Source organism: Protopterus annectens, chromosome 15.part0 (assembly GCF_019279795.1).
Source record: "Protopterus annectens isolate FY-2018-M chromosome 15.part0, PAN1.0, whole genome shotgun sequence".
Lineage (NCBI taxonomy): Eukaryota > Metazoa > Chordata > Ceratodontiformes > Protopteridae > Protopterus > Protopterus annectens.
Genome location: NC_056749.1, coordinates 303,563,994 through 303,586,086, shown reverse-complemented (window position 1 = coordinate 303,586,086; position 22,093 = coordinate 303,563,994). Strand labels below are relative to the sequence as shown.

Below are 22,093 nucleotides of genomic sequence, written 5' to 3'. Positions count from 1 at the left end.
GTGGGGAATCCAGGTGCCTCCCCTCTTGCCCAATCTCTTCTGAGGGACATCCTCAGTGGGTGCTCTGGGGAAGTATCGGAAGAAACAGAAAGTTCCCCGGTAGAAACTGCTTGAAAGCTCATCTGGGCTGGCTGTCTCTGAGGTGTAGGATGAGAGGATTCAGACACATGATCCAAAGAATGTGGGGGCACAGATTCGAAGCCCATCTAGGTAAAGACAATATCCTCTCCACACCATGAATGCTGAGGACCCAGAAGAAGCCAAGGGCAATCTTACTGGAAACAAAACTCTCAGATCAGACAAACCCCATGGCTCCCAAACCCTCAGATTCATAGACAAAGTCAAAGCTAAGCTATCCAATACCAAAGCTTCAAGAGGAAGTAACTGCTCCAAAAATTTTGGAGTCAGGGTCAACCCCTCGGATCCAGCACCAATGCTTCAGCTCTGACAGCCATCATGCTCCAACAGGATTGGAGCTGATCAGGTCAGGGAAGTTGTTGGAATAGAGAATGCTAGGACTTTTGGATCCGATGGTTCAACTCTCGAACTCTCTGATCAGAGGACCTTGAAAATGTGGGTCAGACCGGCGTAGTACAGGTTGGAAGGTAGTCTTAAGATTCACAGATCCAATGGGAGATGAAGCCAGCAGAACCCCCATCTAGATCTGTGTTCTGAGTAACTTCCTCATCATCCTATCCACCTTAGAAAAACTCTGAGAGGATCTAGTAGAACCGGAAGTGGATGGTGACACTGAAGACTTTTTCGGGGTCCCCTGGAGGAATGGAGACCATCAGTTTAAGAGACACTGCCTATGGGGAAAATCTCGGAGAATGGAGCCAAGGAGACCTATTACCTACAGGTGCTGGATCCAAAGCTTTTGGATCTGAGGTCTTTGGTACTGTCACAGGAGACTGACAGGAAGTTATTGACTGAGGTGACTTAGATGAAGAGCATTTCCAATGCTCTTTAGATTTCTGAGAGGGGGTTTGAGCCCCTGATGAAGATATACCAGCAGAAGGAGCCGAAGTCCTTTAAGTATTAACTTGTTCCTGTGATTACTTATCTCCCTGGTATTAAAGGCCACAAATAGAGCAGGAGATGTCCAGATCTGCCAGCCCCAAACAGTGCACGCACTCCCTGTGGGCATCAGAGTTTATAATTTTGTGCTCACAGAAGTGCATTTTTTAAATCCGGCAGTCTTATCAGCTGTACCAGAAAAAAAACAGTCTGAATGGCAAGAGTTCAACTAAATATACTGAACACGCGCCAATAACAACTATAAATAAATATATATATATATATATATATATATATATATATATATAAAATACATATATATATATATATATATATATATATATATTTATAGATATATATACACACACATATATATATATATATATATATATATGGATTCCTATTACAAGAAATAGAAGTTATGTTCTTACCATAACGTTCCATGTTAGTTGTCTTCTTCTCGCCATCTTCTTGCTGGATGGTCTCTAAAAGCTCGAGAGTTGGTTCCACCGCTCCTTATATCCCACAATGCTAGGCGAGAGTTACCTCAGATCTCGTTTGTAAGCTAACCCCAGCTTATAACAGTAACAGTATAACTGTAAAAACAGAATCCACCTCTAACAACAGGAAGAAAAAGGGTGACCTTCATCCTGAACTAAGAAATATGCATAATAGCATATGACTAAAAGAGGTGGTAGAAAGAGAGGTCACGATCACAACTCCTCTAGGTCTGTCCAGGCCAGGGGAAGAAGGCGAAGAAGACAACTAACATGGAACGTTATGGTAAGAACATAACTTCTATATGTTAAGTTGTCTATCTCGCCTTCATTCTTGCTGGATGGGACCGCCCCTAGTACCTTGTCCCGGTGGCCTAACGGAACAGACTCCTGAGAACAGTGGAACCAAAATTAGCTCTATGCCTAGAAGCTAAATCCAACTTATAATGAGAAATAAAAGTGTGAGGAGTAGCCCAAGTAGCCGCTGCACAAATGGTGTCAATAGGCAGTCTGTCTTGGAAGGCTAAAGAAGTAGCCAAAGCTCTGGTGGAATGGGCTTTAGGTTTATTAGGCAATTTCTGTTGTCTAATTTCATATACCAGGGAAATCAAAGATGTAAGCCATCTGCATAATGATACCTTTGAAACTGAAAGTCCCTTTCTGCTTTCCGCATAGGAGACAAACAGTTGATCAGATTTTCTGAATTGTTTCTTCCTATCCAAGTAGTACCTTAATTGACGATGAACATCCAGGCAGTGTAATTTTTGTTCAGACCTATTTGAATACTCTGAGAAAAAGACAGGAAGGTCAATGGTTTGATTTATATTTGATGTTGAAACCACCTTAGGCAAAAAGGACGGGTTAGTTCGTAAGGAGACTCTGTCCTTATGGAACACAAGATAAGGAGAACGACAACTGAGTGCTTGAAGTTCTGAAATTCTTCTAGCTGATGTGATAGCCACCAGAAAGAGAGTTTTCCATGATAATAATTTCAAGGAACATGAAGCTGCAGGTTCGAAAGGGGAAAGAATCAAAGAAGCAAGAACTAAATTTAGGTCCCAAGGAGAAGGAGGATTTCTTATAGGAGGTCTGAGAAGAAAACTCCTTTCAAAAAGGCTTTGCAAAGTTTGTGGGACATTAGGGCAGATTCAGAAATGCCCACATGGAAATTAGAAATAGCTGCCAATTGAACCTTAAGAGTAGATGGAGATGAACCTGCATGGAAGAGTTCAGCTAGAAAATCAAGGACTAGTTGGATGGAAGCAGTGAAAGGATCTATGTCCTTTCCTTGTGCCCAATATGAGAAGCGCCACTTACTCAAATAAATCTTTCGAGTGGAAGATTTATGGGAAGCTATCAATATATCTCTAACAGAGTGAGATAATTGAGGAAGCCTGGCTACGGTTGGAACTGGAGGAACCAAGCAGTGAGGTTCAGAGAGGGAGGGAGCGATGAAACTGACCCGACTGGTGGATCATAAGATCTGGAACTAGGTCCAGAGTCCACGGTCGCTCCAAAAGAAATCGATGTAGAAAGGGGAACCACACTTGTCGAGGCCAGTAAGGAGCAATGAGGATCAATGAAGCCTTCTGAGCGATAGCTTTCTGTATTACTTGAGAGATCAGTGGGAAAGGAGGAAATGCATACAGAAGTCCCCGGGACCAAACTTGGACTAGAGCGTCCCTGCTGGGATGGGCTGGTAAAGGGAATAGAGTGAAATATTCTCTGCACTTGCTGTTTGGGGGAGTAGCAAAAAGATCGCAGCAAGGCTGACCCCACTTGAGAAAGATTTCTCTCACTACAGAGTCTTTCAGGGACCACTCGTGAGGCATGAGTATAGCTCTGCTCAACTTGTCCGCAATGTGATTGGACTTCCGGGATGGCTATCAGAAAACGCTGAGAAGAAATCGCCCATTGCCACAGTCTGAGTGCTTCTCGACACAGGTATGACCTGGTTCCGCCTTGTTTGTTGATGTACCACACTACAGACATATTGTCTGTCTGGATTGCAATCGTTCCCAAGGGAAGAGAGTCTTGAAGGGCTTGCAACGCTAAAAGCACTGCTCTCATCTCCAGAACATTTATGTGCAAGTGGCATTCGTTTGGTTGCCATGTGCCCTGGACTGTCCTGCCCTGATAATGCCCCCACCCGATCAGGGAGGCATCCGTTGTCAGAGTAGCAACCGGAGGAGGTGGAACAAATGATCTTCCCGACAGGAGCTGGGGGGAAGACATCCACCACATGAGATGCTTTTGCAATCATAATGGTGTGAGACATTGGAAGTTCCTGGTATGACCATTGGGTAAAAAGCATCCACTGAAGGATCCGCATGTGGTATCTGGCCAATGGAAGGAGATTTATGGCCGCTGCCATGATTCCCAACACCTTTAGAACTAACCTGGCTTTGACTCTGTTGTTGTTGAGAAGAAGTGACACCAATTTGTGAATGTCTGATATCCTTTAGCCTTGCAGACATGTTTATAGTATCTAAATTTGCGCCTATGTAGGTAATAGTCAAAACAGACTTTAATTTATTGAAATACCCAGTTTTGACAAACGAAAAGTATAATCTCTGGCCATCAGAAGGAGATGCTTGGTGGGAGCTGTGAGAAGCCAGTCGTCCAAATATGGAAACACCTGGAATCCTTGTCGCCTCAGGTGAGAAGCTACCACTGCCATGCATTTGGTAAACACCGGGGCAGTGGTGAGACCAAAGGGCAGGGCCCTGAACTGAAAATGACTGGTTCCCAGCCTGAAGCGGAGGAATCTTCTCTGTTCATTTTATGTGATAGGTCTATAGGGCACATCCAGTTCCCTTTGCCCAATAGGGGAAGAATGGATTGCAGCGTGACCATCCGAAATCTTGTTTTCTTGACTGATTTGTTCAAGACACTGAGATCCAAAATCGGTCTCCAGTCCCCTGTTTTCTTTGGAACTAAAAAGAACCTTGAGTAGATTCCGGATCCTTGTTGGTCTGCTGGCACTGACTGAATTGCTCTTTTGCAAGCAGTTTTGAAATTTCCAAAGCTGCTAAATCCCTTTGAGCGGGTGGAACATCTGGAAGGGAGTTTTTGACTGATTTGGAAAACGAAGAAAGGGGATAGAATAGCCTTCGGAAATGATGGACTGTACCCATTTGTCTTGAGTCAGGGATAGCCAGGCTTCTGGGTACAGTGACAATCTTCCCGACTGCCTCCGAAGATGGGCAGTCGGGCAACACCTCAGGGATGCTGAAAGGGCTTGTCAGGAAAGGCTTCCCGATTGCCCTGGTTCTGCGGACCCCCTGCCCCTAGGACCATTGTTATTCCCACCTCTGCCTTTGGTAGGAAAACGACTCCAGGCGTCAGGCTAAGTCCCTTGAGATTGTTTACGGAACCACATCTTCCCACCCTTCTGGCCTTTGGGGTAAGGCCTAGAAGGAGCGGACTCCGACGGCAGAAAGGGTCTTGCCATCAGTCTCACACCTAGTCAGGGTTTCTTTCACTTGAGGACCAAAGAGAGATGATCCATCAAAAGGGGAGTTCGTGAAAGACGCCTTGAAAGGGTCCGCAAAATTGCATAGATCCAGGCGAAGGCTACACCTGTTCCTGCTCTGCTCGCTCCATCGGCCGCATAAGAGAGGAGGCATGGAGGAGTTAGATATGGAATTAGGGTAGCCAGCTGCGTGTTCATTTTATCTTGAAACCCGCAGCTGTAGGATCCTTAACATTTCACTCGCTTCTTTGATCAAGTCCCTTTGAAGACGAGTGAAATGGCACAGGTAATTCATGGTAAATGTCGCTGAAGAGAACATCCGCTTGCACCTATCCATGGACCTAGATTCCTTGTTAGGTGGATGGACAGGCACTGAAGGATCAGCCAGTTCCTTCTTTGTGGCAGCAGCTACCACCATAGCATCCACAGAAACTCCTTTTGATAAAATTGCTTGTCTGATGGAGCTGTGATGAACTTAGAGGGTCTCCTGGGAGTGGGGTCCACTGAATCAGGAGCCGTCCCATGCCTTCTTAGCAACCACCTGCATGAGGGGGTCAAGGGGGACACCCAGGAGGTGGAAGGACGAGAGCCAAACGCCTCAAGATACACAGATGGGTTGAGGGCTGGCCAATTTCCCTCTGTTTCAGGATCTCCAGAATGTCTGCAAATGAGACATCTTCAGAAGGGGAACGGGGGGAACCCTCAGAATCATCCAGATCTGTGTCCGACGTGATAGACTCAGGTGAGTCAATGTGCTTCCTCTTGCACTTCCTCTTCCGAGGGGGCTCTTCTGCCAAATCAGGAGAGGCCTCGGAAGAGGATGAAATCCCCACAGGGGGCTCCTGAGGAGCTGGCTCTCTGCGGTCCGGGATGAGGGAGTGAGTCGACTTACCCTGAGGCAGCATAGAGGGAGGGGCTGACGGAGCCGACTGTGGAGTAGAGCCAGGCTCTAACACACTCCGCATGACCTCGAATGCACCCCTGTCAGGCAGAGCCAGAGGTCCCCACTCCGGCTTCAACAAGCCTCTGAGAATCAACTTGTTTTTTCTTTCCTGCAGGACCCTGGGGCTGAAGCCATGGCACACAGCACAGGAGTCCTGCAGGTGCAAAGGCCCCAAGTGTGAGCGTCTGTCAGAGACATTTTCTGACAGCACGCATCACACTTCTTGAATCCGGAGACCTTTGCTTCTTTTGACATTTTCCTAACTGACAGGTGTACACAAACACACACCCAAACACACAAGTTATACCCTGTCAGCAAAAAATAATAATAATAATTTTAGTAGAAATACTAAAAATTGAGTACAAAAACTTAATGTAAACTACACAAACACTCCCTAGGGAAGGGAAGGCCAAAGGCCCAAAGGAAGAACCAACGGTTCTTTTAGTAAAGAAACGGGAAAATAGGGTCGGGGATAAAGTTCTATGATCTACACTAGTTTTAGAAAGAATTTAAGTTAAAAGGGGGAAAAAAGAGTAACTTTTAGAAGAAAAAGCTAACACTCACCAGGAACCGGTAGAAGCAACCAACAGATCTGAGGTAACTCTCGCCTAGCATTGTGGGATATAGTGGAACCAACTCTCGAGCTTTTAGAGCTCCTAACCCATCCAGCAAGAATGAAGGCGAGATAGACAACTTAACATCGAAAGTTCACTACTTCGAACTTGTAATAGGAAGCCTCACTTCTGCGGAAGTTCACTTTAACGAAAGTGAACTTTTGCATAAGTGCACTTCACCGAAAACACCGCAGCACAGTGGAGGACATAAAAAAACAAGCTATGTCCTCCACTATGGTGCAACAGTCACGGACCTTAGGGTTAGGGCACGGGTTAGAGTAAGGGCATAGTTAGTAAAGCTATCCCCTTACCCTAACCCATGCCCTAACCCTAAGGTTCAGGACTATCGCAACATAGTGGAAGACATTGCTATGTCCTTCACTGCGCTGCTGCGCTGCAGTCATCACATACCTTAGGGTTAGGGCACAGGACATAAGGGGATAGCCCGTAGGGCTATCCCCTTACTATGACCCGTGCTCTAACCCTAAGGTTCATGAGTACTGCACGGAAGTTTAGTACAACACCCGTTTGTTGTACTGAACTTCGCGTAAGTACACTTTTACTGCAGTAAGCATTCCAAGCACTATTTCGAAGTAGTGAAAATTCGATCTAGTGTATGGAACCCATATATACATACATACATACATATACATATATATATATATATATATATATATATATATATATATGTAATACACACACACACACACACATATATGGATCTACTTGGATATAGGTGCTTCAATAAAGTATTAGTTTAAGGGTGTGCACACACAACAAAGTATTAGTTTAAGGGTGTGCACACTTATGCAATCAGCGTATTGTACATTTTTTTATGTTTTCCCCTAACAGATTTGTTTGTTTTTCAATTGAATTGTACAGGTTATAGGTCATATTAAAGGTGGGAAAAGTTTTGAAATGATTTATTGTGGTCTCATTTTTTTATATCACAAAACACCTGGCATTTTAACAGTGGTGTGTAAACTTTTTATATCCACTGCATATATAGTTTTTTTTTTTTTTTTTGGAAAAGGGCTACTAACTAAAGTAGTTGAAAAAAGAAGCAGAGAAAGAAACAAAGGGCTACCAACTATGGTAGCTACAGAATACCTCAAAAGGAGGTAGAGAAATAAACGACTACCAACTATGGTATAAAGTTTTCCTTACGATAGAAAAGATTGAAAGGAAGGTAAGGGAGATAGTACACACTAGAAATTAGAAAAAGGCAATAGAAAATTCAAAGATTTAACAAACTCACAAAAAAACTCCAACCCCACTAGAACTCAAGAAGCCACGATACCCTCCGATCTTGAAGAGCAGCAAACGAGAGCAGAGGTAATACAATAATCAGGGGCACTGTGGGTAAGGGAGGAGCTTGAGAGTCAGATACTAGAATCTAATGAAAGTGGCTGAGTCAGAACAGAGAGTCTCAATCAGGAGCTGGGCCTTTAACAATGTATAAGGGCATATTTTTGCACATATATATTAGAAGCACACTTATTTATTAGTGTTTAGGGGATGATATTTAAGTATATCATTTGGGGAGTGATTTAATCTATAATTATTAGTATGGAATTAACTCTTTTCATATACACTTTAAAAAAATAATTTTTGTTATGTGTATATTTATATTTCAAAATAATTTTTTATATATATGTATTAAGTAAGTTTATTTCTTTATATATGTCTTATTACTATACATTTAAAATATATTTCTCATATGCATGTGCTGAATAGTTATATTATGAATGTACAACATGGTTTAAATAGTTAAAATAGACTAGAACAAGTAAATGTCAAATTTTATACAAAGGTCACTTTAAATTTTGAAGTATAATTGAATTAATTTATCAATTAATTGATTAGTTAAACAGTATAAAATGAGTTCAATTTGAAAGTTGAATTGTGATCCTTTGAAGGCGAATGGCCGAGGTACCAGATCGTTGATGGAATAAAGAGCTTTGGTGGAATTTGACTGTTGGTGTGTGTTTTTGGGCAGAACAGAGAGTCGGATCTGAACCCATTCGTTGAAAGGATGGAGCAGTGGTAGCTTTGTCGCCTCACAGCAAGAGGTTCTCCGGTTCGATTCTCTGCTGGGGTGCCTTCTTTGCATAGTCTGTATGCCCTCCCTGCGTTCGCGTGGGTTTCCTCCCACGTTACAAAGACATACATCTGGAGCATTTCTCCCCAGGCCTCTGCTGAAAATTGGCTTTGTTCCAAGTCAGACTTTCCCAGTAAACAAACTAATGAAATTGACATCAGCTCACAAGTTTTATGTGAAAACAAAAAAATAAAATTTTCTACTGTTGTGGAGAAAAGTTAAAAGTCATACTTCACAGTATAAAGTGTCTAAAAATCATGTCACAGTCCATTAAATTACTTTTTCCAAGCTTAAACTGATTTTACAGAAAAAGCTTCTGATAAAAAAAAAAATATTAATGCAGAAAAGTTTTCCACTGAAGAGAATTTATCTGACCACCGATGGAGAAATACTACCTGACTGTTGATCCTCTAAATCCTGCAAAAGGAAGACTTTGATTGCCAAGCCCTTTAGAGCTTTCTCGCCACCAAATTGTTGATTTTCTTTAGCTTTGCTCAAGCTGCCAAAAGTTTGGGGGAGTGGAAGGTGCTCTTAAGCTCTGAAATTTAGCTGACTGTTATAATAACCCCATATGTGATCAAATGATAAACGTCTGAAAATGTTGCAAGCCATCTTTTTTATCTGAGATGAAAGTGTGCACCCACATGTTGAGAAGGATTTAGTCCTGCCTGTCCTCACAGAGTTCTGGCAGTTGGGCCTGTTGAACAAGCATTCATCTGCAGCTTAATTCTCATATACCAGGAAATCTCCTGCAACAGCATTCCATATGAAGAACATCAGAAAACTGAAGCAAAATCTGAAATTAAAATTCAAGATGTAGAATTTTGCATGAAATGGAAGTAAACAAGGTCAGTATTATAACAACATTCAGAGGTCAGAAATATTACACTTGCCCCATCTGGCAAGACACTACTGTAATGGTAATGACAAAATCAAGCATTCCCTCTGAGAAGACACACTGCTGAAAGTCAAAAGCAAAGCAAACTTTCTGCAAACCTTTCCTTCAAACAATTCCCATTACCAGAATCATTGGCAAGTGATAAAGCCAGAAGACAAATGTAGCCCTGCAGCACTCGGCAAACAGCTCAAAGAAATTTAAACCTGAAACATTATGCCAAGTGTGCCTCAAGAAATAAGAAGCCAAACACTTCTTGTTATTCTACAGGAAGTTTGTAAGTACTTAATCAGGATCTCACGATCAGTGGTGCCAAAAACAGTAAAGAGGTCTACCTCATAATCCAGGCTACCTTACTCCCAAAGGACCATGCAGCATGTTCACCTTACAATTTGGATGTGAAAAAGACTTCCAGATGAACAGATAAGTTGGGCTTGCCAATATAAAGACTCTCCCACCCCTATCCTGGGTGGAGGATGGATCTCATTCTATGAAGCTGTACAGACATTAAAGAAAGCAGGATGGAACAAATAAGTCAATTGAGAGCACCAATAATCAGAGCATGAGTTCAAATGGGACAAAAAAAAAAAGCCTGAGTAGAAGAACCTGGAATACAGAAGTTCACTGGCTACACCTGTATAGCCTTGTGTAAAAAACTTACAGCTTATCATGAAACTGCTTGTAATAATCACACGGCTTCCATTACCATCAATAATTGCTTTATGTAATATTGACAGCACTGTACAAAACAAAGTTGGTAATACTTACTTTTGCACTGTAAATGTTCGTGTAAAAAAGGCTACCCTTATAGGGGGTGGCCCAACTCTTTTGTTGTGCATCGCTGCAGCTGCAAAAGACATGGAAAATAAGGTAAATAATCTGGCAATCACTGTTTGAAGTACTTATTCAAATTCAAATTGTTCTATCTGCTCAGTCAAGTCAAATCGGTCAAGAGCCTGAAGAAACACAGAATGTGATGGCAGATGAGGATGACTGGGGCCCATCTGTAGTACTATTTACTCATGCTATACACAGACAACTGCACCAGTCTACATTTATATTCATTGTACTGTGCATAACAGTGGTATGCCTGTACTATACTACCCTGTATTCTCTGCTACTGAAGCCACTACCATTGCTGGCAAATGAATTACACATTAAGATTCATATTAGCTTAAAAAAAAAATGTCCTTCCTTGACCAGTCTTTCCCACCATTTTCTCCATCAATCAGTTGTAGCTAATTTCTTTGGCACTTGCGTATTATCGCAACTAGATTTTCGCGGTTGCGGTAATACGCTTGTTGGCCCCAAAATGGATTGTGGGACTAAACGTAAGACACAATTTGGTGTTTTCTTTGGGTACAATCTAGTTTGTCCCAAATTACAAACATAAAGTAACACGGTAATGTGAAACTTGCTTTGCGTACTTAAAAACTGGTTGCACTGCTGTCTTGGTGCAGAATTGGGACTGAGGAAGCATGTGAAATGTTTGTTCGTTTTTACTGCGTGAAGGATTACTAGAATAACAAATATGGAGAAACATTTTTGGGGTAAATAACTCATTTTATTTGGCATGCTGCTGTAAATAATTAAAGTTAAAGTTTTTGTGGGGATAGCAGTTATTGTTGCAATGTTTTCAGGATGTTTTGCATAGTATTCATGTGGATGTCTTCCGGATGTTTTGAGCAACATATTTGTGAAGATTTTCTTTCACTGATTAAGGAAGCATACTTGCAGACGGTTTACTTGTAGATGGTTCACTTGTTGGGTTAGCAGATGATTCACTTGCTGGTTTACTTGCAGATGGTTCACTTGCTGAGTTGCACTTTTTTGTATGGGAAGAAATGGTCTCCTATTGCTGTCAAGATTGCTGGGGATATGGAACGTGTCTTTAGAGTGACTAGATGTCGGAAAACAGCATAGCTTGAATCAAGCACTCATTCCTTACATTTTACAATGTTTGCCCTACCTAAGCAATGTTTTTGAATGAAGTTAACATTGTCAGTGTGATTCTGCATACATTTCTTTTTAAATTTACAGAGCGGGAAGCAAGCGGCATTATCGTGAAAATCTGGTTGCGATAATACGCAAGTACCATTTCTTTTCTCAAATATGTTGCCCACCTAAACATAAATGACTTCAAGATAGAAACAGATCCCTCCTCTCCACAACAGTGTACAACTTAACTTCCACTACACTGCACTACCAACTCAGGAGTCTCTACTGTCAAAAGTCTTAACGTACAATCTACTTATGCACTTGCATGAAAAAAATCCTCAAAGGCTGCATGGAGGATGTCCACCAACTGTTTGCATAAACTAAGAAAATCTAAACTAAATTTCAGCTTTCATACTGATACCATTACTAATGCATCCCAACAGCTCATAAAAAGTTTCTTACAAATTTTACACAGTGAATTTCAGCATCTAATGTGCCCAGTTATGTACTTTGATCAATAAATGCAAGCTAAACTGCTCTTGCAGTTTTTTCAAATTAATTTTCATATTCCACACTTTCATGAGTAATAAGACTGCTACTAATTTTAATACAGTCTGCAAAGATTTCCTCATGAAAATTGGCATTATCGTATACAAATATCAGCGAGGGTACAACTTCATACTGCTTGATTAGGAATCCAAACAGTAGCTCCAATGTCCTCACTGTAGATACAAGTTATTTACACATCATGTGATCTGCTGTGCTGCGGATTTTTTTTTTAATGTTTTCAGCTAATACTATCACCTTGCACCTTGCTCCTCACCTGAAGCTAACCCAAGATACAAGATAACCTACTGATTTTTTGTATGGCACCATGCCAAGTCCCTTACTAAAATCTCTTTAAGGTAGAGTCTCAGCATAATTTAACTGATTTCATTCTGACAGACATGTCTCCCCTAATGTGCATTTATGTTGCCTAGAGTCCAGCATTCCAAGACCTCCAGATAATGAATATGTCTCTTTCAGAAGTAATTCCAACATAATCCTTGCAAAAAAAGTCCTGCTAATTGCCTCAGTTACTTTACCGGTGTTCTACTTTGATATATGTCTGCCTTTTCCCGCTCTACGGAGACCTTCCTAGATTCTCATGATTTGCTGAAAAAGATTAGTAAGTGGTTTCAATTATTCCATTCATGTTTCCTTTAGAATTATGGGTGAATCTCATTTAGCCCTACTACATCACTTCTCTAGTTATGCAAGTGATTTAAGAGCTTAGTCACTGTAAAGGGTTTTGTATCATCTTCCTAGCCAAACCATTTCCAGTGTCTAATAGACAACTTTCTATCACTTTTGTTCGTGAAATGTTAGCTTGAGCAGCCACACAGTAATTCTACCATTCATATATCCACCTATTAAACCTTTGCATCCTTCCCAATATTTCTTTTTCACTCTAACGCACAAAAATTGTTTACATCACTTTTCTCCAATAATATTTGCAACTTCTTGCACTTAGCTGCTGCTTTTGTGTGTTTCATTCTTCTTGAAGTTGTATAGTTCCCTGTTTTATTTGAGTTCACATTTATTTTCAAGATATTGTCCTTTTCTCTGTGATCTTCTCCAAGTCCCTTGACAACTATAATCACATAGGTTCATAGGTGAGTACTACGCTAATGGCCCTGGAGCCTTTACAAGCCCAGCCCACAGGTTTACCCTGGCATCGTGCCACCCAACCTTAGCTTCTAGTACCTCTGTCGAGTAGAGCCACTGGAGTGGTCCCCAGGGTGAATTTTCTATTTCCCATCCACCCGTCAAGATTTCTCTTGAAGAGGGCCAGTGAGGTGCTCTGCTTGACATGTATGGGAAGTCTATTCCATAGCATGGGCAGTCTCTGGGTTATGAACCTGTCCCACCAGCATATTCTGTTGATTGTGGTAATGAGGTTGAGGTCTCTGAAGCGTGTGGTGTGGAGGGATTGGGATTTCTTTACATGTAGCATTTCTGACAGAGCTGGGTCAGACATGGCCTTGTAAGTCAAACAGAGATCACCTCTAAGTAGGCGATATGAGACCGAGAATAGTTGTGAGCTTTTTGAGTCTGTCCATATAGGGCAAGTGTTTAAAGGCCTAGGATCCTCTTTGTGAGGTACTTTTGTGGCCTCTCCAGTTTTTGCAGGTGTCTAGTGAGGTACATGCCAAATGGGGCATTGCAATCGATGATTGGCCTAAGGAGGGAAGAGTAGAGGGAGACAATTACCTCTTTCTTCCTGGTTGCAAAACCCTTAGTAATGAGATGCGCCACACAGAAGGACTTTCTGACCACAGTGGCAAAGTGGTGGTCAAAAGAGAGGTTGCTGTCAACCTGGGTTCCCAGATCTCTTATAACGCTTTCTGTGTTCAGTGGACTACCATCAATATGGTATTTCAAGAGAACCGGGTTTTTCCCAAAGGGGATGAAGACACATTTTTTGGCACTGAGCTTAAGGCCATGGTTCTGACACCAGTCGTTGGTCTCATTGACGCCTTTCTGTAGTATGTCAGCATCACTTGGGGAGTTAATAACAGCTCCCAACTTGCAATCATCTGCGGACTTTGTCAGCCAGAGTCCCTTTGTGTTGGCCTGGACTTCAGAGAAGTAGATACCAAACAGGAGAGGACCCAGGACCAAACCCTGTGGGACTCCACTTGTGACTGGTCGACAGTCTGACTTGGAGTCAGCTACTTTCACACAGTGACTTCTACCTGTGAACCCGTTTGCAACCTAGCTAGTGATATAGGGGTTGATGCCTAGCTTAGTAAGTTTTTCTATGATGCCTGAGTGAGGAATGGTATCAAAGGCCTTGGCCAGCTCAAGGTAGGCTGTATGAACCACCTTACCTTCATCCACAGCTCTGGTGACTGACTCAAAGAAGTCAACCAAGGCAGGCATGATCTACCCTTCACAAAACCAAACTGTGTAAGATCCAGAGTTTGGAGACTCCCTATATTCTTGTTTATTAGGTCCATGATGACGCGTTCCATAGCTTTGCATATCAGACTCGTCAGGCTAATGGGGCAATAGTTTACAGGGTCTGTAGTCACTCCTCTTTTGTGGAGAGGGATGACTGTAGCAGTGTGCCATTCGGTAGGGACAAAGCCTGAGGTAAGGTTGTGATTGAACAGGGCACACAGGTGAGGTGCTAGTTCACTCTGTAGTTCATGCAGAACACAGCCAGGGATACTGTCAGAACCCAGAGAAGCTGTATTCTTGGCCTTGGACAGTGCTGTTTTAACCTGTGCAGCAGTAATACTGGGTGCCTGGCAATCTACTGGTATTGTGACTGGTCCTTTGGGGGGGGGCAAAGTTAGCACTGAATCTGTTCGACAGCATTTTTGCAATATCTGTTGGCTCAGTATAGGAGAATACCATTGTGCAGTAGCTCACAGCAAATCTGGGTATCGCCATGGAAATTCTTTACATAACTATAGAAGGCCTTGTGGATGTCTTTACTATCTGCTGCAATTCCGTTTTCATAGCTAGCTTTAGAGGATTTGATGAGGGATCTAAACCTTTTGCAGAGGCTGACAAGGGAGTTTTTCCAGTCTTGGGACTTCACCTTATTCCTCATCACTTTCCTCCTTCTGCTGTAGAGTTTGTTTATGGCAGAGGACCACCAGATTGGCTTCCTTTTTTTTTTTTGAGGAGAGCGTCTTAGTTCTATTAGGTATGGTGAGATCCATGCATTTGTGTATGTGTTCATACAGTGCATTGGTGTATGATATGGCGGTCATGCAACTATTCTCCAATTGCATGGTTACCGTGAAGTTAGCCACCTCTGTTTTTAAGAGCCCAAAGGTAGCTTTGCAGAAGTTTTTCATAATGGTTACCTTTCTTGGGGGGGAGGGGGTGGGAGGGATGTGGATTTTCAAAGTGATTAGCTTGTGATCAGATCTATCCAGGGAGGAGTTGACTACTGGTGTAGAGCAATGGTCGCCCATGTTAGAAATGACCAGGTCAAGGATGTTGCTACCTCTAGTGGGGGTAAGAACATGTTGGTCCAGGGCACCGAAATTAATGAATTCCAGAAAGCATTGGGCAAGTGTATTGGTACATGAGTAGTTTTACCAGTTAATGGAGTAGCTGAAGTCACCCAGTATAAGAGTGTTAGGTTGGACCCTAATATTCTCCAGGGTGCTTAGGAATGTGGAGTGTGAATCTTGGGACATGGGTGGGGACCTATAGCAGGCTATGACCTGAATCGCTGTCTTACTCAATGTTAGCTGCACCTGAAGTATCTCAGATGCGTTATGTTGGGCTACCAGTCTGGGGGTGGCGCATCCTTTATGAATATGGAAACACCACCACCTTTGGAGCTTCGGTCCAAGTTCTGGGGCCAAAAGGTGTGGAATGAGTTGTTGCCTGGTAGTGTGGGGGTGCTTTCTGCTGCCTTGAACCAGGTCTCTGTTACAGCACAAACGTCGATGTTCTCCATTTTAAGGAGTACTTCGAGTGAGTGGAATTTGAGATTTAGACTTCTAGCACTGAGCAGCATGACCCTCAAACTGCATATGTTTGTAGCTGTTACGGTGGTAATTTGGTCTTTGGAACATCGCCTAAAAAAGGCACTATAGGGGTGGCAAGAGCCTTGGCCAGTATCTGGAACCCCAGGGGTGACAGATGCAGGCCATCTCTGGCAAAGCATCATGTTCTGTCAATCATGTCATCCCAGGCAAGACAGACACTGGATCCTCTTAGAATGACACCAGAAACTTAGCCAGTTGTTGAAATCAATAATTTTCTGTTGAAATCAATCATTTTCTGCTTGTACTGTGGCATCATTCTGGGTGATGGTAGGATGCTGCTCAAGGCTAGGGTCATACCCGCCTGGGCAACATAATCCGAGAGCTCCTTCATGTCTCTTTTCATGTAGTCCTTTAGTCTTCTGATACACTTCTTGCAGTAAAATGTTGCTGACAGCAGTGTTGATGATAATGCCATTTTATATCAACCCCACCTTTAAAGTAAAAAAAAAAAAAATAGTTCACTTCAAGTCCTGTACAATTTCTTCACAACAGAACTGAAAAGCCAAATTTTACATAGTGAGATTGCTGTCGTTTCTCTACAAATGATCATCCACTTCCTGTTCCAAAATTTTATCCATCTTCCCAAATAAACAGCAGCTCCATGATGCACCCCTCAGAAGAGATAGGTACTGAGATAAGGGTAAGCCTGGTTTGAAATGTACAACACGAAAGGATAAAGACAGGCAGTGGCAGTGTGGGAGAAGGCAGGTTGAGGCACCTAGACAGACTGACAATTTCCTGTGAGGCAGCTGGATGTGGACACATGGCTGGATGGCAGTCTAGCTGCACCAACATATGGATGTGGATATTTCCCTGTGAGCACAGTAGATCCCCCTGTACCATATCCATAGGTGGCAGAAGCAAACCCTCAGAGTGACAAAATCTGCATATCCCCAAGAGCACAAAGGTATAACTGTCTGCAGTACAGGCTGCTTCAACCAGATGGCAGAGGGGCATGAATGTGGCACTGTGAAAGAAGTGCGCAATGGGCAAAGCCTTTATTAATACAACATTTGAAGTGATTTGTGTAGTGCTTGATGTATGCTGCATGCAAATACAATCTCAACTTTTAAAATTTGTGTTGGATGTCGTGTTTTAGGCAACACTCCCTTAAAACAACAGCCTTTCCACATGATGCCACTGGCATCCCCCTGTGAAGTGATTCTCTTTGGTTATTACTTAGATTTTGTTCCTGTTGCAGAACAGAGAGAATGTCAGAAAGTTGTACTGTAGGCTACCCAAGTAACACCTTTAGCCAGAGTTTCCACTTGATTATTAGTTTGTGGAGGATCAATGTCAGAGACATCACAAACATTCCAGAATTTCAGAGGATAAGATGTTAGCAGTTGTCGTGATGCAGGAGAGGGGCAGGCATACTTTTTTGAATAGCCGCACACATAATGATGGCCCAGAAATGTTTCTGCATTGCCTGAATGTGCTAAGCCCATCTCAACAATCTCCATAATTGCAGGCACATCATCATTTAACAGCAGGAAAGGCAGTGTAATCAACTTGCAGGTCACTATACAAAATGCAGTGTAGGGAAAATAAAGGGCCACAAGGTGATGATGCTGGAGTTGCTGCCAAATAATCTGGGAAAAATGGAACTTGCAGCTCTTTAAAATACTCTTGGGGAATACCTTACAACTGGCACAAACTGCTGCCTTCTCATGATCAGTCGTGATGTAGTCTGAATGAAAAGTGCATCCAAAACCTGCAGCCATTGCCTTAACCATGTTTCACATATTGTTGTATGCTGCCTCTGTTTTCTGAGTCATTAGACAGTAAACCAGAGGAACACTCACATTATTAGTGGGAGTGCCAATGGCTCCATGCAAGGTGCACAACTGGTGGCACACGTCTGCACATGTTGGCATCTCAAGTATGATGTGTAACCTGCACAGATCTGCCAGAGTTTGTGCTGTAGTGAGCAAAACAAAGTCCTTGCCATCCATATCTGACTTTCTTCTTAGGAAAAAGGTACCACCGTGGAGTGGGTACCAGCCAACATCAATGTCCGCTGGGGTTGCAAGGGGTATGGAAATGGATGACCATGCCCACTTCTGGTAATGGTGCCATGGAGTGTAGCATTGTCATCTGCCTTTCCAAGGACACTCTGCATTACCTGACTAGACAGATCATTGCTGTATTCTGCACTCTGCCATAGCACTGCACGGAGTACAGCTACCTGTGCACTGGCTGCATCAAGGCCATGTTTGGCAAGGATTTCTGCAATTCTTTCCACTCTGCATGGTGAACTGTGATAGCCAACATCAATGTCCGCTGGGGTTGCAAGGGGTATGGAAATGGATGACCATGCCCACTGCTGTATTCTGGTAATGGTGCCATGGAGTGTAGCATTGTCATCTGCCTTTCCAAGGACACTCTGCATTACCTGACTAGACAGATCATTGCTGTATTCTGCACTCTGCCATAGCTCTGCACGGAGTACAGCTACCTGTGCACTGGCTGCATCAAGGCCATGTTTTGCAAGGATTTCTGCAATTCTTTCCACTCTGCATGGTGAACTGTGATAGCTCAACCTCTACAGGTTTTTATTCTCCACTTGATACATGCCCAGTATCTTTTGCATAGCACTTCACTCTCTAAATGATCTAGGTAGCCCTCTATCAACTAGCATTGGCTTGCCATGTTAGCTGGGCACTGTCCAATATCTGTTGCCAAGCTGACCTGGTATGTACTCATATACAGTACCCATCAGGCTGCTTGGCATCCATGTTCTACAGTTTAGCAAGGCTGGACAACTGGATGGCAGTGATGTTAGCTATAGGCTGCTCTGTAGCTGTGGAAACCGTGAAGTATTTCACCTTGTGCAGTACAGCTCCTATAGTAGCTTGCTATGTCTACCTATACACACAGTGGCTTACAACCACCGTCACAGATGGCAGTCATTTGCTCTACTTAGTCTATCCTGCTGCTATACCCCTTGCTGGAGCTCATTTATTTATGCTGCATTTCCATCCCGAACAAGCACTAAGATATTCACAGTGCTACAAAACTAAGTGTCTGCACTTGATGAATACACTAGTGACACTGTCCATAGAGAACAATTTCTCTTTAATAGCCTGCCTTCTGTCTCGACCAATCAGATTTCATTACCTAACCTCATTTCCAGATAAAGACTTTACTTAGGGATGCTTTCCCTGAATACCTCCCTTTTCAGCATTTCTGCCTCTGCACGTTTTCCCCATCTGCAGCTATCATAAGATGATTGTATCAGATTTCCATGTGTCACACATGCTGACCTGGTACAATGAAGTGTGTACTGGTAGGTGAGGAAGGATATTAATAATATGCTTCCCATACGTAATTATATAGTTCTCCCATGACTACTCTCCTTGTATCCTGCTTGTGCCTCCAATATCCATTGTGTGTGTGCTATTTTTTGTCTGCACTTGGTGATTCTTGATGGTAGTTGTCCCTGCATTCTGTTAGATCACACCTGTAATAAATAAGCAGTTTAGACGTGCCTCACTCACTTTACTGTACTCGTGCACATCTCCGCCTTCCCCCCTTAGTACTGAACTCTTAAATTCTTTTATTTCTTGTTGTACATCTTCCACATCAGTTAAGTCATTAATATGTATGCAAAGCAATGTACACTTTCAACTTCCCTTCTTGTTCAGTAACAGGAAATAGTCTATCCATGTCCTTCCAATTAATTTGCTCTGTTAGCATAGTCCCTTACGATACAGGACATCTTGCTTGCTTTTGTTTTACCTGCACAGTACATCTCTACTTGTACTACAGATGTCCCTTTGCACAGCATTTCAGGCTGCTGCCATTTACTGTTTGAAGGGGATTAACTGACATTCTGTCTGGTAAGGTTCCCTATTTTACATTCATTCTGGTATGTGCTTCCAATTTTGATTTACAAGCATGCCATTACACATACTTAATCTGAGACGTATTCTCCCTGTTTAGAGGTGAAGTACTTCAACTTCAGCCTATCTTACACCTCTGTTCCCTCAGTTGTATGCCATCTCTGGTTTACCTGTGCTTTGTACATCCGCAACCATCACTATTCTACCATGTCCGTCTCTACTCAGAGTACAGGCAGGCAACTTTCCTTGGGTATCATCACAATACAGCGGGTTACTTGTCGGTGTTTAATGCTGTAGCATTCCTGCTTTTCGTCAGGTCGTCAGTAGTATAAAGTAAGGCAGCCTGCACAATTACATCAGTTTTTCTTGCCCTGTCAGAAGCCCCCAAGTGGGAGCCAGGATATGGTGGAAGAACCCCACCAGTACAGAGTAAATACCAAAAAGTTCCTTGTAAGGAGAGAGAGAGAGAGAGAGAGATGCAGAACAGGGGGATGGAGGGAGGGAAACCAGTGCTGCATCAGTGAATACACTCGAACATCTACATTTATGGTAAGTGTACACAACTGTACTATGTTCTTCGTGTTTCACTGTTGCAGTCATCACATTTGGGTTGATCCCCAAAGCTGAGGAAAAGGGTGGAGGCAGTCAAGGAGACTAGGGGAATGCTAGGATGCCCTGCAAGACTGCAGTGGCAAAGCCTGCCCTGGATATGGAGAAGATAGGCGGGTGGTAATGCTTGGTGAAAGTGTGAACAGATGTTCAGGTGGCAGCCTCCAGGATGTCCCTGGTGGGGACTCCTCAGAGGAAAGCTGCAGAGGTGGAGGCTGCTCTGGTACAGTAAGTCCTGACCCCCTTAGGGGGAGGTTTTCCATGTTGCTTGCATCAGAAATGGATGCAGTGTGCTATCCATTTGGAAATTATTTGTTTGGAGATGGCTTTGCCCTCTGCCCCTGCAGCAAAGCTGACCAGTAATTGATCAGTCTTTCTGAATGATTTAGTCCTGTACAGATAAAATCTGAGCTGTCTGTACACATCTAGAGAGTGCAGGATCCTTTCCCCCTTGTTTTGTGGGTTAGGGAAAAAGGTGGGCAAACGAATGGTTTGGTTGTGAGCCAAACTGGACACCACTTTGGGCATGAAGGATGGGTTAGTCATGAGGGACACCCTGTCAGCATGGAAGTTGATGAACGGCTCTACCAGCCATGAGTGCTTGTAGCTCGGAGACTCTTCTGCCTGAAGGTCAGAAGAAAAGCCATCTTCCAGGAGAGAAATTTTAACTCTGCTGAAGATGCTAGTTCAAAGGGGCGGCAGGATGAGCTTTGCCAACACAAAGTTTAGGTCCCAAGCTGGGATAGGTTCTCTTCTGGGTGGCCCCAAGTTGCTAGCCCCTCTTAGGAACTGCTTGATCTGAGCGTGTGAGAAAAGAGGGTGCTTAATGTGGAAATGAGCAGAGATAGCAAAGGCATGAATTTTAATAGAGGAAAAGGAGAGACCACTGTGTAGCAGGTCAGCTAGGTAATCCAGGATGAAAGGTAGGGAGGGCTGTGCCGTATCGGCTCCCTTAGCCCGAATCCAGGTGCAGAACCTTTTCCATTTGTCAGCATAAGACTTTCTAGTTCTAGGGCGTCTAGCCTCACATATAACATCTCAAACCTGTTTGCTGAGGTTGGCAGATTGATCAGAGGTTAGGGAATAAGCCAGGCTGCCAAATTGAGGGTCAGCAATTGGGGATGCATGAATTCTCCTTCCCTCTGAGTCAGGAGAGTTCGGGTCCGAGGGAGATTCCAAGGTGGCAGTGGGAAAGTACAGTTTTGTACCTACCATAAATGTAGATGTCCGATAGATATGCAACTGCAGTCATAACATATGGGTTGTCCTGCCTCAGGCAGCCCTCGGTCGGCCGGATTCCAAAGTCTGGGTCCGGCGTCGGCCGATGTCGCCTCCTCTCCGACGTCAGAACGGCTGGAGTATAAAGGCATCGGCCGACGCCATCTTCTTCAGTGTTTCTTGCCCCAGATGCCAGGTGCCCTCCTAGGAAGGCTAAATTTGGTGAATGGATAAACAATTCCACACATGCACAACAGTAATAAACAGATACACCATAGGAGATACCCCCAGCTAATAGGAATAGGGGTAGTGGACCCATAAAGAAAGTTGCAGAGGGGTAGGAGGGTGGGAAAATCCGACTGCAGTTGCATATCTATCGGAC

The 22,093-nt window shown here is 43.2% G+C and overlaps 1 protein-coding gene across 1 annotated transcript in view; it reads right to left on the bottom strand.

Annotated features, from left to right (window-relative positions):
* TMEM179B (transmembrane protein 179B) overlaps positions 1-22,093 on the bottom strand; it is a 495,505-nt gene that overhangs the window by 89,296 nt on the left and 384,116 nt on the right. The window contains exon 4 of the mRNA XM_044057072.1: positions 10,311-10,389. Coding sequence (XP_043913007.1) covers positions 10,311-10,389 — 79 coding nt within the window. The remainder of the gene's footprint in view (positions 1-10,310; positions 10,390-22,093) is intronic.